The sequence below is a fragment of the Dendrobates tinctorius genome, unplaced genomic scaffold (genome assembly GCF_039654945.1).
Source record: "Dendrobates tinctorius isolate UK_male_01 unplaced genomic scaffold, ASM3965494v1 ptg000434l, whole genome shotgun sequence".
Lineage (NCBI taxonomy): Eukaryota > Metazoa > Chordata > Amphibia > Anura > Dendrobatidae > Dendrobates > Dendrobates tinctorius.
In genome coordinates this window covers 74,910-89,562 of record NW_027362097.1, presented here as the reverse complement: position 1 = coordinate 89,562, position 14,653 = coordinate 74,910, and the positions used below count along the sequence as shown (strand labels likewise).

Here is a 14,653-nt window from a genome sequence, read left to right as displayed (position 1 = left end):
GCAGCAGTTGCGCACCTCTAATCAGGGGCGCAAAATAGCATGGATTGGGTGAGCTAAGATCCCGCCCAGGGACTGCTTTAGAACGTCCCACAGTCTCTGTGTCCCCCAATGAGACGAAGGAGAAACATGGATTTTTGTGAGTACTCACCGTAAAATCCTTTTCTCCGAGACGCTCATTGGGGGACACAGCACCCACCCTACTAGCCAGTTGGCTTTTGCTTATTTTAAGTTATACAAATCCTTATGTAAGGATCAGGGTGGTCCCTTTTCCAGATGTATAATTTCTTGCCTGAATTTAAGGCGCGTTCTCCTACTGCTTATGCACTAAACTGAGTTACGCCCGGTCTGGGGGCGAGGGTGTATGCGGCGGAGGAGGAGCTAACTCTTTTTTTGTATACTTAGTGTCAGCCTCCAGACGGCAGAAGCACACACCACAGTCTCTGTGTCCCCCAATGAGCGTCTCGGAGAAAAGGATTTTACGGTGAGTACTCACAAAAATCCATGTTTCATTATTTATACACTACTAGAAAAAAAATAACGGGAACACCTATAAAGCCCAACATTGCGCCAACGCCAGCTTCACCAGCGTAAGGTTTGACAACGACTCTGAGGGTTTAATCCCAGTACATGGGCAGCGGTGTTCTGACTGCTGTTATCAGATGGAGCTTTGTGGGACCTTCCAAAGATATGCATCCATAAGATCTCACTGAACCAATGCCAAACCAGCCATACTAGATGATGTTGCAGGCAGCATAACATTTACCCTGGCATCCTCAGACTTTAACTTTTGTTTTATGTGCTCCATGTGAATTTGCTCAGAAACAGAGTGGGACACCAATGGTGGACCTGCCAGTTCTGGTGTTGTATGGGAAATACCAATCAAGCTACATAGAGCACAGATTTGACTACAGAAAGTCGGGCCCTCATGTCCCCAATGGACTCTGTTTCTTACAGCCTGGTAAAAAACATTTACACCAGTAGCCACTGCAAGTCATTTTGTAGGGTTCCATCAGGAGCAAATACCGACCCTGTTGCTGGGTTGATGCCTTTCTACTGCCCTGTCCGGCTCTCCTCTTGTATCGGCCAGTGTACTGACATTTGCTCCATGCTCTTGACACTACTAGGACAAAACAAACCTTGTGATGTCACTTATGGATGTGTCATCCTGGTGTTTCTGCACTGCCTGCGCAACCTGATAGGGAGCAGGAACCGCTTCATGCTGCCAGTAGTGGCCAAGATACCAGCAAACTAGAGAAGAATCGGTCAGGTAGGCTATGGAGAAAGTTAATGTCTGTGGTTAAATCCTGCAAAACCATTCCTTTTTTGGGGGATACCTTGCTGTTCCTCTCCGGTGCATCTGCTGTCACTCATTCGTAGCAAAGCAGTAGACATTGATCACAATCTCTTCGGCTTCCTCACTGGACAGATCCATAGCCCAGAAGCTTAAAGTGAACCTGTCAGCAGGATTGTGCACAGTAACCTACAGACAGTGTCAGGTAGGCGCCGTTTTACTGATTACAGTGATACGTCGGTTGATCAAAACCGTCTTGTGGTGGTTGTTTAATCTTTATTTTCAGTTTTGAGTTAATGATATGCTGGTGGGGGGGTGGGGGGGGTCTTCAAGTGGTGCTCTGATTAGGTATTCATAATGCAGACTGCTGACAGGTCACTGATCCCTCGCTGACCTGCCCCCTAGTTTACATAATGAATATGTGTGCATACTGAAGGAAAAAAAACGCTTCTGGATGATGGGAGCTGTAGTCCCATCAGTTGACACCAGTGACCGGAGATCAACTTTATACCTCCGATCACAGCTGAATGCTCACGCTGTCTGTTGACAGCATGGGTACAGCAGCTCTCTGATCAGCGGGGATGAGTACACCACCGATCAGAAGCAGAGTTTGACGCTCTGTCATAAACATGACAGCATGGCAAACACTGGATGTTTGGGGCCCCCCATTCAAGTGAATGGGGTACGGGTCCAGGTACCCGAACTCTTTTTAACTGTTCAGTCCGAACCCGAACATCCAGGTGTCTGCCCATCTCTACTCGTGACCAATAGACAACGCCAGAAGCGTCTTACCTGGGCCAAGAAGAAAAAGAACTGGAATGTTGCTCAGAGGTCCAAGGTGTTGTTTTTAGATGAAAGTCAATTTTGCATTTCATTTGGAAATTAAAGTCCCAGAGTCTGGAGGAAGAGTGGAGAGGTCACAATCCAAGCTGCTGGAGGTCTAGTGTGAAGTTTCCACAATCAGTGATGGTTTGTGGAGCCATGTCATCTGCTGGTGTAGGTCCACTGTGTTTTATCAAGACCAAAGATAGCGCAGCCGGCTACCAGGCCTTTTTAGAGCACTTCCTGCTTCCCTCTGCCGACAAGCTTTTTGGAGATGGAAATGTCATTCTCCAGCAGGACTTGGCACCTGTCCACACTGCAAAAAGTACCAATACCCGGTTTACAAACACCAGTATGACTGTGCTTGATTGGCAGCAAACTTGCCTGACCTTAACCCCATAGAGAATCTATGGGGTATTGTCAAGAGGAAGATGAGACACCAGACCCAACAATGCTGACGAGCATATTATTTGCAATAAGGCATCAACCTTTGTTTACTGTCAAATTTGACATTCATTTCATTGTCAGTGTATTTTGGTTAAGAAAAACAAAAGCACTGTTCATCCCACTTTTGTGCACATTTGTTTATCCAGCTTTGTGCATATTGGTGACTTCCATATGGTACATGTGTGTTTCCATCTATATGGATATAAAGGTCTAGTTTGGAGATTTAAGCGCAACAGATTTTATGCATTTAACGTCTAAGCTCTTTTTACAGATTTTCACATGGGTCTGTATAGCTGTTTTTCTGCTTTTCCCACAAACTCACTTTTTGGGGCGCTAGTGTATCTATTGGCATATATTATAGGGCCGCACAGCTCTCCATATGCTAGCGTGAGGTATCCTGACCGCCATTAGGTACCGGCGGGATGAGATCCTCAGATCCGTTGTGAGACCATATGCATGTGCAGTGGGCCCTGGGTTTCTTCTGATGCATGACAATGCTAGGCCTCATGTGGCTGAAATATGTTAGCATTTCTTGCATGATGAAGGCATTGATGCTATAGACTGGCCTGCTCGTTCCGCAGACCTGAATCCAATCGAGCACATCTGGGACATCATGTCTCGTTCCATCCACGTTTCTCCACAGACTATCCAGGAGTTGACTGATGCTTTATCCCAGGACTGGGAGGAGATTCCTCTGGAGAACATCCGCCGCCTCATCAGGAGCATGCCCAGGCATTGTAGGGGGACATACAGGCACGTGGAGGCCACACACACTACTGAGCATCATTTCCTTGTCTTGAGGCATTTCCACTGAAGTTGGATCAGCCTGTAATTTTCCACTTTGATTTTGAGTATCAAGCCAAATTCAGACATCCATGGGATAATAATTTTGATTTACATCGATAATTTTTGTTTTTCTAAAAAAAAAATGTAATATAGAATTGTAACTGGAATATTTCATTCAGTGATATCTAGGATGTGGTATTTCAGTGTTCCCTTTATTTTTACAGTTTTGATGCGTTGCATGGAAACTCCTAGCATCGCAGACCGAGGCGCTTATGGGATGGTTGATAAATGACAGAGCAGCTGTAGCGGTTCAGAATACTATCCAGATGACATGTTATCAGGTCACGTCTGTAGATATAGAGGGAGGTTTAAAAAGGGAAGAGAATAAAAAGGATAATGAAATACGACTATAGCAGGTCAAGTTTCCATGCCAGGAACTAAATACTGTGTGGGAGATAAAGGTACAGAGCTGGCGAATTTATTGGCCATGCGTGTGTGATCGTTGTCCAATGGCCGGCAACTGTTGGATCATTATTAGTGGTGATCGGCTTATGGAGAATTGGCACATGTCACAATCTTCCTGTTACTCCCTTCGCTCTCTGCCAGTCTCTTCGTTGGCTTTTAATTCCCCCATAAATCCAGTTCCCACTACTAATAATGACTTACAGTGCCGTCCATAATCTGTCTCCTCCATTTATCACCAACTACACTGCGTGCAGAATTATTAGGCAAGTTGTATTTGAGATGATTCTTTTTATTATTGAATAACAACTATGCTCTCAATCATCCCAAAAGACTCATAAATATCGAAGCTTAATATTTTTGGAAGTTGGAGTGGGTTTTTTTTAGATTTGGCTATCTTAGGCCTCTTTCACACATCAGGTTTTCGCCGTCAGGCGCGATCCGGCGCTTTTGACAGAAACCGGATCCGGCGAAATGCAATGCCGGATCCGGTTTCCCCCCCATTGACTTGCATTTGCGCCGGATCGCGCCGGATGGCCATGCGTTTCATCCGGTTTTCGCCGGATCCGGCAATGTGTCGCGATCCGGCGTCTGGAAAAAACGTCTACTGTAACGTTTTTTTGTCTCCGGCGAAAAAGCCGGACACGCCGGATCCGGCGCGTCCGGCTGTTTCACACAATGAAAGCCTATGAGCGCCGCAATGCGCCGGATCCGGTTTTTTTGGTCTGAGCATGCTCAGTAGCTCTGCCCACAAGACATATATAAAAGCAAGACAGTGGGACCCACAGCCACACCCAACATGCCACCCAAGAAAGCAACCAAGCGCAGCAGGAGAAGGCAGGAGACCACTGCAGCACCATCAGCACCACCACCACCCCAAATGGAGCAGCAAATAGAACATGCTGAGGAGGGGAGGCCAGCAGCAGATGAGAGACGGTAATTATCAAATCCCCCATTCCTCCAAACTAGGGCCATGGAATATCAAGATATTCATTGGCCCTTTGTTTCTCTTTATTCAACAGCCGCCAAAAGAGATGCAGCAGCAGAAATGGCATCACTGGCAGCAGCAATACCCACAGCCATGGAGTCTGGCCATCAACAGGACAGCACATCTTCTTCTGGGAGCCCTCCTCGCATCGTCAGCGTTTGACGGTAAGTTTTTATTTCCAAAATCCATCATCTCTGTAATATATGTCTATTCATTGCCTTTTATTTCAAAACAGGAATCACAAGATGAAGAGGAGCTCCCAGAAGAAGAAGGAAGGGGTGGACAGACACCTGGAGTGGGCTCACAATTGGTAAGTTTTTTGCATCAAACGCAGAAACACAACATCACACTACACACAACACATAGAAAACAATGTTCTGCAGACCACACACAGCAAACAAATGCCTACATCCAAAGACATAACATTTTTTGTTTTCTTCTCTAGTCTTCCCAATCTGGTGCTCGGCCAAGAGGTCCTCGCAGTGCCTCCCAGGGTCGTCGGCGACAGCAACGCGGCGGTCACCAGCGTGTAAGTATAAATATTTTTGCTTTTTTTTTGCACTTTTTATTTCATTTCTTTTGTGGAGGCTAATTATGTTATTTTTGTCTTTTTCTTTAACAGCCTTCACAGCGTGCTCCCGACTCTGACGGTGAGGATGGAGGACTCGATGTGGACCACCTCATCGATCTCGTCAGAGAAAGGGAGCCGCTCTGGAATATGGCTGACCGCCACCACGCTGACCTTATCGTTACCCGACGACTCTGGGAGGAAATCTGTTCTCTCCTTGTGGGCCGCTGGGAGGACCTCGAAGCTCGGGCCCAGATTAAAGAGCGTAAGTATATACAGTACCGGTTGCTTGATGTAAACCAGTGTTTCCCGAACTCCAGTCCTCGTGGTCCCCACGGATCATGTGTTCAGGATTTCTATTTACTATGGAAATCCTGAAAACATGACCCCTGGGGACCATGAGGACTGGAGTTTGTGAAACACTGATGTTGTATACTAACCACTCCTTTCTCGTTTCAGGGAACAGAATTGTGAATCGGTGGCGGTCTGTGAGGGATCGTTTCAAGGAGTTCAATAAAGAGATGCGGGCCCCGAGTGGATCTGGAGGACGCAGGAGCAAGTACAAGTACGCAGAAGCCCTGTCGTTCCTCCGGGAAACAATGCTCACCAGAAGGTAAATATTACACACCACATGTGAAAAAAATGTTAGATGTAACTTTTTTTTTTCAGCCAGGGCCATACCATGTCAGTATTTTAATTGTTTTTTTTTCTCTTTATTCCACAGCACGGTGAGCAGCACTCGGGAGCCTGCACGATTGGACCCTTCTGAGGCGATCCCTGAGGAGACCGGCACCGAGGGACACTTCGACCGCCCCGGTACATCTGCACCTTCCCAGCCTTCCCACACATTCGACCCATCTGTCCCATCCACCAGCACAGGAGCATCGTGGCCGCCTACATTACATGAAGCTGCTGGTGAGGAGATCGATTTCCCTTTACCCCACCCTTCTGCCCCTGCCACCTCTAGTACACCTGCGGGTACTGGGCGGCAGCGGCAGAGGGGTCAGGAAAAGAGTTATGCGCAAGAGTTCTTGCATCTGAATGCATCTTTCCAGAACTGTCTCAAAGTCTTGTCAGAGCAAATCTCCGCAGGCTTTCAGCAGATCAAATCCAGCATTCTGGAGGTGAAGACACTTCTGCAAACCATGCATTCAGAAGCAAGATCTTCGCCAAACCACACCTTTTTCAGGTCTGTTGTGGAGCGCATGGCAACACTATCTCCTACCCAGCAGATGCATGTAATGCATTCGTGCCACGGTGCTCTACAGCAGGTTACCTCCCAACCTCCACCTCCCACCACTGTAGTTCCTCCAACTGCACCCCCTCCAGCCACTTTCCATCCTCCCCCTCCTATTACATCTGCACCCCCTCCAGCCACTTTCCATCCTCCCCCTCCTATTACATCTGCACCCCCTCCAGCCACTTTCCATCCTCCCCCTCCTATTACATCTGCACCCCCTCCAGCCACTTTCCATCCTCCCCCTCCTATTACATCTGCACCCCCTCCAGCCACTTTCCATCCTCCCCCTCCTATTACATACCAGCAACCTCCCCAGTACCAGACATCTCCCCACTTCCAGCAACCTGCCCCGTACCAAACTCCTTCCCCGTACCAAACTCCTTCCCCGTACCAAACTCCTTCCCCGTACCAAACTCCTTCCCCGTACCAAACTCCTTCCCCGTACCAAACTCCTTCCCCGTACCAAACTCCTTCCCCGTACCAAACTCCTTCCCCGTACCAAACTCCTTCCCCGTACCAAACTCCTTCCCCGTACCAAACTCCTTCCCCGTACCAAACTCCTTCCCCGTACCAAACTCCTTCCCCGTACCAAACTCCTTCCCCGTACCAAACTCCTTCCCCGTACAACTTTCCATCAACATCATCTGCTCCTACAGTCCCTGCCCAACCCTCCACTCCACCGCCCACCACCTCTTCTGCCTCCCACATGTCCACCCATTATGTAGCTTTTTCCACACCTTCACCTCTAACTGTTCCTTCCCCACCACGATCCCAGTCCTCTCTCCACACACCCAGTGTCGAAGTGTCCCGCAGCCCCTCCAGCAGTATTTCCACCCCACAGTACACAGAGTTGTAATGTTTTTTTTTGTAATAAAAATGCCCATTGGGTTTAAAACCTTTATTAAAAAAGTTTTTTGCACTTTAAAAACATAAAAAAAAAAAAAAATTTAAATAAAAGTTAAATTATCGTTTCACAATGGTTGTCTGTCATTTCTTTCTGCGGCGAACTATGTTTTAAAAAAAGGTTAAATACAGGGTATTTCAAAGGTAAAAAGGTATTCAAAACCAGGTATATAACTGTGGGTAAATTTTAGCTTTGTGCCACAGTTGTGTTCCTGGTTGTGTTTGAAGCAAAGTATTTCACCTAAAAAGTTGTGTTTATTGTTGGTGATTTCCTACCAATGTACACAACTTTTGTTAAAAGGTGAAATACTTTGCATAAAACACAACCAGGTACACACCTGTGGCCTAAAGGTAAAAATAGTAAGACCATGACAAGATAGCCAACTTTGGTTGGCAAAGGTATATACTGTTGGTCCAGAAGGTACACAAGTTTGGTTAGGGCACAAATCTTTCACACTCTGTCATCCCAGTGTACTCTGCCTTGAGGTGACATAAAGTATAGTGGAAAATTGTCCCTGAAACCGTCACAGAACTTCTAGTGGTAATATTTCCAATGACAACATCCATCTTCGCCAGTAACTTGCTCTTCTCTCCAACCTGCACTTTCTTCTCTACAACCTGTCAAAGAAGGGCTGTAGGAACATGCTATATCTAGTTTTCCAGTAGCCAATCCCGTTCGGAAGGCCAGAAGGGTCAATTTTAAAAACCGGATCCGGCGTAATCCGTCAAAAAACGGATAGAAAAACGGATAGAAAAACGGATGAACTGGATGAGACGGATCCGGTTTTGTCTGTCAAGAACAAGACGGATCCGGCAGAAAACCGGATCCGGCACTTCAGGTTTTACAAAACATTTGCCGGATCCGGCATTCCGGCACGACGCCGGATCGCGCCTGACGCCGAAAACCTGATGTGTGAAAGTAGCCTTAGGAGGATATCTGTTTTTTCAGTTAACTATTACTGTGCAGAATTATTAGGCAACTTACGGTAATAAAAGCCAAATATATCCCCATCTCACTTGTTTATTTTCACCAGGTAAACCAATATAACACAAAATTTAGAAATAAACATTCAAAAGCAAAAAAAAAATCAGTGACCAATATAGCCACCTTTCTTTACGATGACACGCAAAAGCCTTCCATCCATAGATTCTGTCAGTTGCTTGAGCTGTTTACGATCAACATTGCATGCAGCAGCCACCACAGCCTCCCAGACACTGTTCCGAGAGGTGTACTGTTTTCCCTCCTTTTAGATCTCACATTTTATGAGGGACCACAGGTTCTCTATGGGGTTCAGATCAGGTGAACAAGTGGGCCATGTCATTATTTTTTCTTCTTTTAGACCTTTACTGGGCAGCCACGCTGTGGAGTATTTGGATGCATGTGATGGAGCATTGTCCTGCATGAAAATCATGTTTTGCTTGAACGATACCGACTTCTTCCTGTACCACTGGTTGAAGGTGTCTTCCAGAAACTGGCAGTAGGTCTGGGAGTTGAGTTTCACTCCATCCTCAACCCGAAAAGGTCCCACAAGTTCATCTTTGATACCAGCCCATACCAGTACCCCACCTCCACCTTGCTGGCGTCTGAGTCTCAGTGGAGCTCTCTGCCCTTTACTGATCCAGCCTCGGGCCCATCCATCTGGCCAATCAAGAGTCGCTCTCATTTCATCAATCCATAAAACCTTAGAAAAATTAGTCTAAGGCTGTGTGCCCACGATGCGATTTTTAAGCGTTTTTGCCGCGATTTTCGGCACGAAAACGTGGCGAAGACGTTTAAAAATCTTGTACAGAACGCCCCCCATGCATTCCTATGGCATTCCGCACATGCTGTGCTAATGCTGTGCTTTTTTCCACGGAGAAATCGCATCGCAGAAAAAATTGCAGCATGATCATTCTTTTGTACGTAATCGCAAAGAATTGCCGCGATTCCGCACCCATAGGAATGCATGAGAATCGCTTACTTCCCACATGTGGCTATGCCCACCATGCGCGAAGTTAAGCGTCTCGTGCGGTTGGTACCCACGGTGTGGAGGAGAGGAGACTGTCCTCCAAGCCCTGGGTACCATACCCCTGTAAAAAAAAAAAAAAGAAATAAAAAATCGGGGTATATTTACCTTCCGACGTCCCGCGCTGCCTTCCTGGCCTCAGCGTTCCCAGTAATGCCTTGCGGCAAGGTCCTGTGACGTAGTCTCGCGTGACTCTAGCGGTCTTGCGAGATCGCTATAGCAACGCGAGACCAACGTCATCACAGGTCTCGCAAGGCATCGCTGGGAACAGGAGCGTCGCTGAGACAGCGCGGGACGTCGGAAGGTAAATATACCCCGATTTTTATTTATTTATTTTTTTATTTTTTTTTATCATTCTTAACATTCTATCTTTTACTATTGATGCCGCATAGGCAGCCTCAATAGTAAAAACCTGGTCACACTTGTCAAACACTATGTTTGACGAGAGTGACCAACCTGTCAATCACTTTCCAAGCGATGCTTCAAATCTCTTGGAAAGTGCTTGAATATCGCACGCGAAAATCGCGACATAATCGCGGAAAAAACGTGCGATTTCTGGGAAGGAATCCGGTTTTCAGTGTCTGGATTTAAACGCTACGTGGGCACATAGCCTTAAGATATTTCTTGGCCCAGTCTTGACGTTTTACCTTATATTTCGTGTTCAAAGGTGGTCATTTTTCAGACTTCCTTACCTTGGCCATGTCCCTGAGTATGGCACACCTTGAGCTTTTTGATACTCCAGTAACGTTGCAGCTCTGAAATATGGCAAAACTGGTGGCAAATGGCATCTTGGCAGCTTCACGCTTGATTTTCCTCAATTCATGGGCAGTTATTTTGTGCCTTTTTTTATCAACACGCTTCTTGCGACCCTGTTGGCTATTTGCCATGAAACGCTTGATTGTTCGGTGATCACACTTCAAAAGTTTGGCAATTTCAAGACTGCTGCATCCCTCTGCAAGACATCTCACAATTTTTGACTTTTCAGAGTCCGTCAAATCTCTCTTCTGACCCATTTTTTGACAAAGGAAAGGAAGTTGCCTAATAATACAGCACACCTTATATAGGGTGTTGATGTCATTAGGCCACACCCCTCCTCATTACAGAGATGCAAATCACCTGATTTACATAATTGGCAGTTGGCTTTCAAGCCTATACAGCTTGGAGTAGGACAACATGTATAAAAAGGATGATGTGATCAAAATATTCATTTGCCTAATAATTCTGCACACAGTGTAATCTATTAATATCTTCTAACATGTAATCTCCGGTCCTCGCATGACCTCCTTTTATCCTCCTTGCTCGTATGTTCCTCACCCAATCGCCTCCAACACTTCTCCCGAGCATCCTCCATTCTCATGGTTTCAATGCCCCAACTCGTCCGATTGTCTCCCACTTTCGAAACCTTCAGACTCAACCTGGAAACTCATCTCTACAGGAAAACCTACAGCCTGCAATAAGCCTGCTGCCACTTCACTACCACCGGAGCTGCTGCAACTCCCCAACCTACTGTCTCCTTCGGAGAGAGTACAGCGGCAGAATGGGAGGTGGAGTAGAGGGCATCAGTATGTTCAGACACCTGGATTTTGACACAAATCCATGTGCAAAAAGTGGTTCTTTCATCTTCTGCTCCCCCGCTCCTGGTTTCCGACTTGCCAGGGTGCGACGCACTCCTGCCTGTTTGGCAGTTTGGACTAGTGACATGGTCTGAATGCAGCTTCAAAGCAGCACTTACAAGCTGTACAAAAAAGGAAAATAGCTTGTAAGCACTGAGCTTCTTCCGTAGGAGTCTGGTCTCCGCAAACTCTTTTAGCCAAGCTAACCAAATGTGTATGGAGAGTTAGGAAGGAATGGCTAAAGATGCTGATGGTATTCTGTGAGTATAGCTAGGCTGTGATTGTGAGACTCTTGAGGCACAGTGCCTCTCTGTACCAGTACTTATACTAAGAGATTTCATCACATAGTTTGACTCAACTGTAGAGGCACATATGAAGATTCCAGAAGACAGTTTATATTCTAGCTGAATTCTTGTAGTTATGCACAATTACAGCAGGTAAAAAAGACTATTCTGAGCCAGAAGTGTATGTGTATGATGCTAGCAACATGGCGATCATATACTAACTGGGGAAGAAGGGAGGTAGGAGGCAGACTGGGAGAGAGGGAGGACAAACTTCTAAAAGGCAAACTGATTGCATAGCAGTGATATTGCAATACTATACGGTTCCCAAGTCGTGGGACATGACGGACAGCTTTGTAAAGTGTTTGGCCACCCTTAAAGATTTCCGCTTTCATAAAAATGAACGCCAAACGCTTCCTGTAATGTAAAGTATCAAATACAGATAGTACTCTCACTTCAGTTCGTCGCCGCTGTTCAGATCTGTGTATCGGTGTCAGCGGTGACGTCACAACGATGGCATACATCACTGCTGCAGCCAATCGCTGAGCTCAATTGCTCATGTTGTCTACATTGGCAGAGCTCAGTGATTGGCTCTAGCACCGATGTGAACGGTCAACGTGACCTCACCGCTGCAGCTTAAACATTCATTACTGGAAGTGTTTGGGGTCCAGTTTAAAAAAAAAACAAACAAAAAAAAAAAAAACCCTTTAAAGCCCATACTGCCCACATTGCAGACCAGTTGTTAGCTATTATGTGTCCCTGTGCGGTTAACGAGAAGTAAAAGTGATTTTTTTTTTTCATTAGATACGTATTGATGCCCTCGGCCTCCTCTGCGAGAGTCACTGGAGCACTGAAGTAGTTTCCCAGAATGAAATGGATTTGATTACGTTCTTTCTGAAGTACAACCTGAACTGTCAGACGCCTTCCATCAGACAGCAGCTGTGTTACCTGCTCAAGAAGGTAGCTGCGTCCGGCCATGGATCGAGGCAGCGGTCATCTCACTGTACGATATATGTCTGACACCCTCACTTATGGTCTTCTTTTTGTAGCTCTTCTGTCGTGTCCAGGAAAGTTCCCAGGTTCTTTTCAAACATCAGAGCAAGACCTTAATCGGGTCAGAACATGCGGGCGGTGAAGCAGATCCCGGCACGGCCCTGCAACATTATACCGTAAGCTTGTCCTATCTCTTACTGACTGTGGGTCTCCTAACCCAAAGCTACGACCTCTCCGAGGCCCCATGTTGGGGTCAGAAGACCTGCAGTCAGTCCGGGCATCACAGTCCATATTACAGCGCTGCATTGTGTCCGTCTGAATTTAGCTATAAATTAATTTTAATTGGAGATGATTCACCGACTCGGTCTACTTCTATATATTTTCTTTTTGAGTCCAAATCAGATGAATCATTGTCCTCCCTTGATTTAAAGGGGATATCCAGCCTCCTTCACCTCCATATTTCAAGGTGAGAGTCCCTGCTCTCGTGGTGCCTGACACACCTTTAAAGGAGGATTCCCATCTCCAAAATCCTATCCCAATTTGTAGTAGGTGTAGTAATATTAGCAAGTACCTCCAATTAAAAATGTTGTATAGTTGTTTTTGATTCTATGTCTATTTCGTCATGTGCAGGCATTGCAGGACCTTGGGTATCCATGGTTATGACCACTAGCAACTAGCTAACTAACTGTCACTATATCAGTGGTCGTAACCTTGGACACCTAAGGTCCTGCAATGCCTGCACATGATTAAAGACACATGGCGAATAGAAAAAAAACTATGCTACATTTTTAATTGAAGGTGTTTGCTATTATTATTATTAGTACTACTACATATTGGGATAGGATCTTAGAGATGGTATTACCCCTTTAAGGCAGAGTTGGTCAAATAGCTAGAACAATGATGTGAGGGGTGGAACTAGGGACAGAATCGGTAGACAAAACTGTTTGTTTTTTTTGTATTGGTATATATGTACACACTTTTATTTAACTTTTTTGTTGGCGATACTCATGTGTTTAGACTTTGCTGATGCTAGATGGCGCTACACTTGAGCTTAAGAAGTAGACACTTTGCCTTTCTACGCCACCGTGGTGGAAGGTAGCAGCATGTCTGGGATAGGGAACGGAGAGTCTGGAAGTGATTGTGCTGCAGTCTTGTAAATGCACAAAAATGAGGACTGGTATCCCCTTACGCCTTAAGGCGCGTTCAGATGAATGTATTAAAACGTCCATGTGCAAAACTGATAGCAGTCAATGGGATAGTTCTCATTAACTTATTACCGATTGTCCAGCTGCAAAAAAAAATAGCAGCATGCTCTACTGTGACCCGTATTCTGGATCAACCCCCCATTATAAGTCAATGTGTGCATAAAAAAAGAAACGGATCTAATATGGGTCACCATTTAAAGGGTAATTCCCATCTACAAGATCCTATCCTAATATGTAGTAAGTGTAAAAATATTAGAAAAGTACTGGGGCCCCTTCATTGACAAACGCTTCATGCTCTCTAAAGATGACTTTTCAGCAGTCTTGTTATCACAGACAAGATTACAATTAACAATAACCGCACACTTGTACACTGTAAATATCACAGGAGCCACAGTTCACATTATGGAATATCACAGCACATCTTCTCCTAGACAATGACTGATAACACCTCTATATACAGTAAATAACCCAGAATTCACAATGTGATGTCCCAGCTCACCTCCTACCCTTCCTGTACTATGATTAATGAAACCTCTATATGCCGTAGATCAGTGGTCCCCAACCTTTTTTGCACCAGGGACCGGTTTCAAGCAAGACCATTCTTCCGTGGCCCGGCAGGGCGGGGATGGAGGTGTGGCAGGGGCGGGGCTTTGGTCATAAGGGGGCGGGGCTATGGACGCAGTTGTAGTGTAGCAGTGCATACTTATAATTAAATAACATTTATAATGTGACTCAACTCACCATAGGTTTTGAATAAGTGCTCCATCACCCCCTTCTCCCCATCATTGCCTTCACCCCATCACTCCCTTCTCCCCATCATTGCCTTCACCCCATCACTGCCATCTCTCCATCATTGCCTTCACCCCATCACTCCCTTCTCCCCATCATTGCCTTCACCCCATCACTGCCATCTCCCCATCATTGCCTTCTCCCCATCACTGCTGTCTCCCCATCATTGCCTTCACCCCATCACTCCCCTCTCCCCATCATTGCCTTCACCCCATCACTCCCTTCTCCCCATCATTGCCTTCACCCCATCACTGCTGTC

General features: G+C 46.0%; 2 protein-coding genes across 3 annotated transcripts in view; both read left to right on the top strand.

Moving 5' to 3' along the window:
- The window catches only part of THADA (THADA armadillo repeat containing), a 102,856-nt gene that overhangs the window by 44,592 nt on the left and 43,611 nt on the right, over positions 1-14,653 (top strand). For both annotated transcript variants that reach the window (XM_073564199.1, XM_073564200.1), the window contains 2 exons: positions 12,212-12,367; positions 12,457-12,576. In XM_073564199.1, the coding sequence (XP_073420300.1) occupies positions 12,212-12,367; positions 12,457-12,576 (276 nt within the window). The remainder of the gene's footprint in view (positions 1-12,211; positions 12,368-12,456; positions 12,577-14,653) is intronic.
- LOC141077328 (uncharacterized) lies at positions 5,004-7,600 on the top strand. The gene is made up of 2 exons (XM_073564187.1): positions 5,004-5,629; positions 5,824-7,600. Exon 2 carries the CDS (start codon positions 6,510-6,512, stop codon positions 7,458-7,460), a length of 951 nt encoding a protein of 316 aa, XP_073420288.1. The 5' UTR covers positions 5,004-5,629; positions 5,824-6,509; the 3' UTR covers positions 7,461-7,600.

What these genes read in the sequence shown, in the direction of transcription:
- LOC141077328 (XM_073564187.1), top strand. Translation starts at nt 6,510, where the DNA reads ATGCATTCAGAAGCAAGATCTTCGCCAAACCACACCTTTTTCAGGTCT.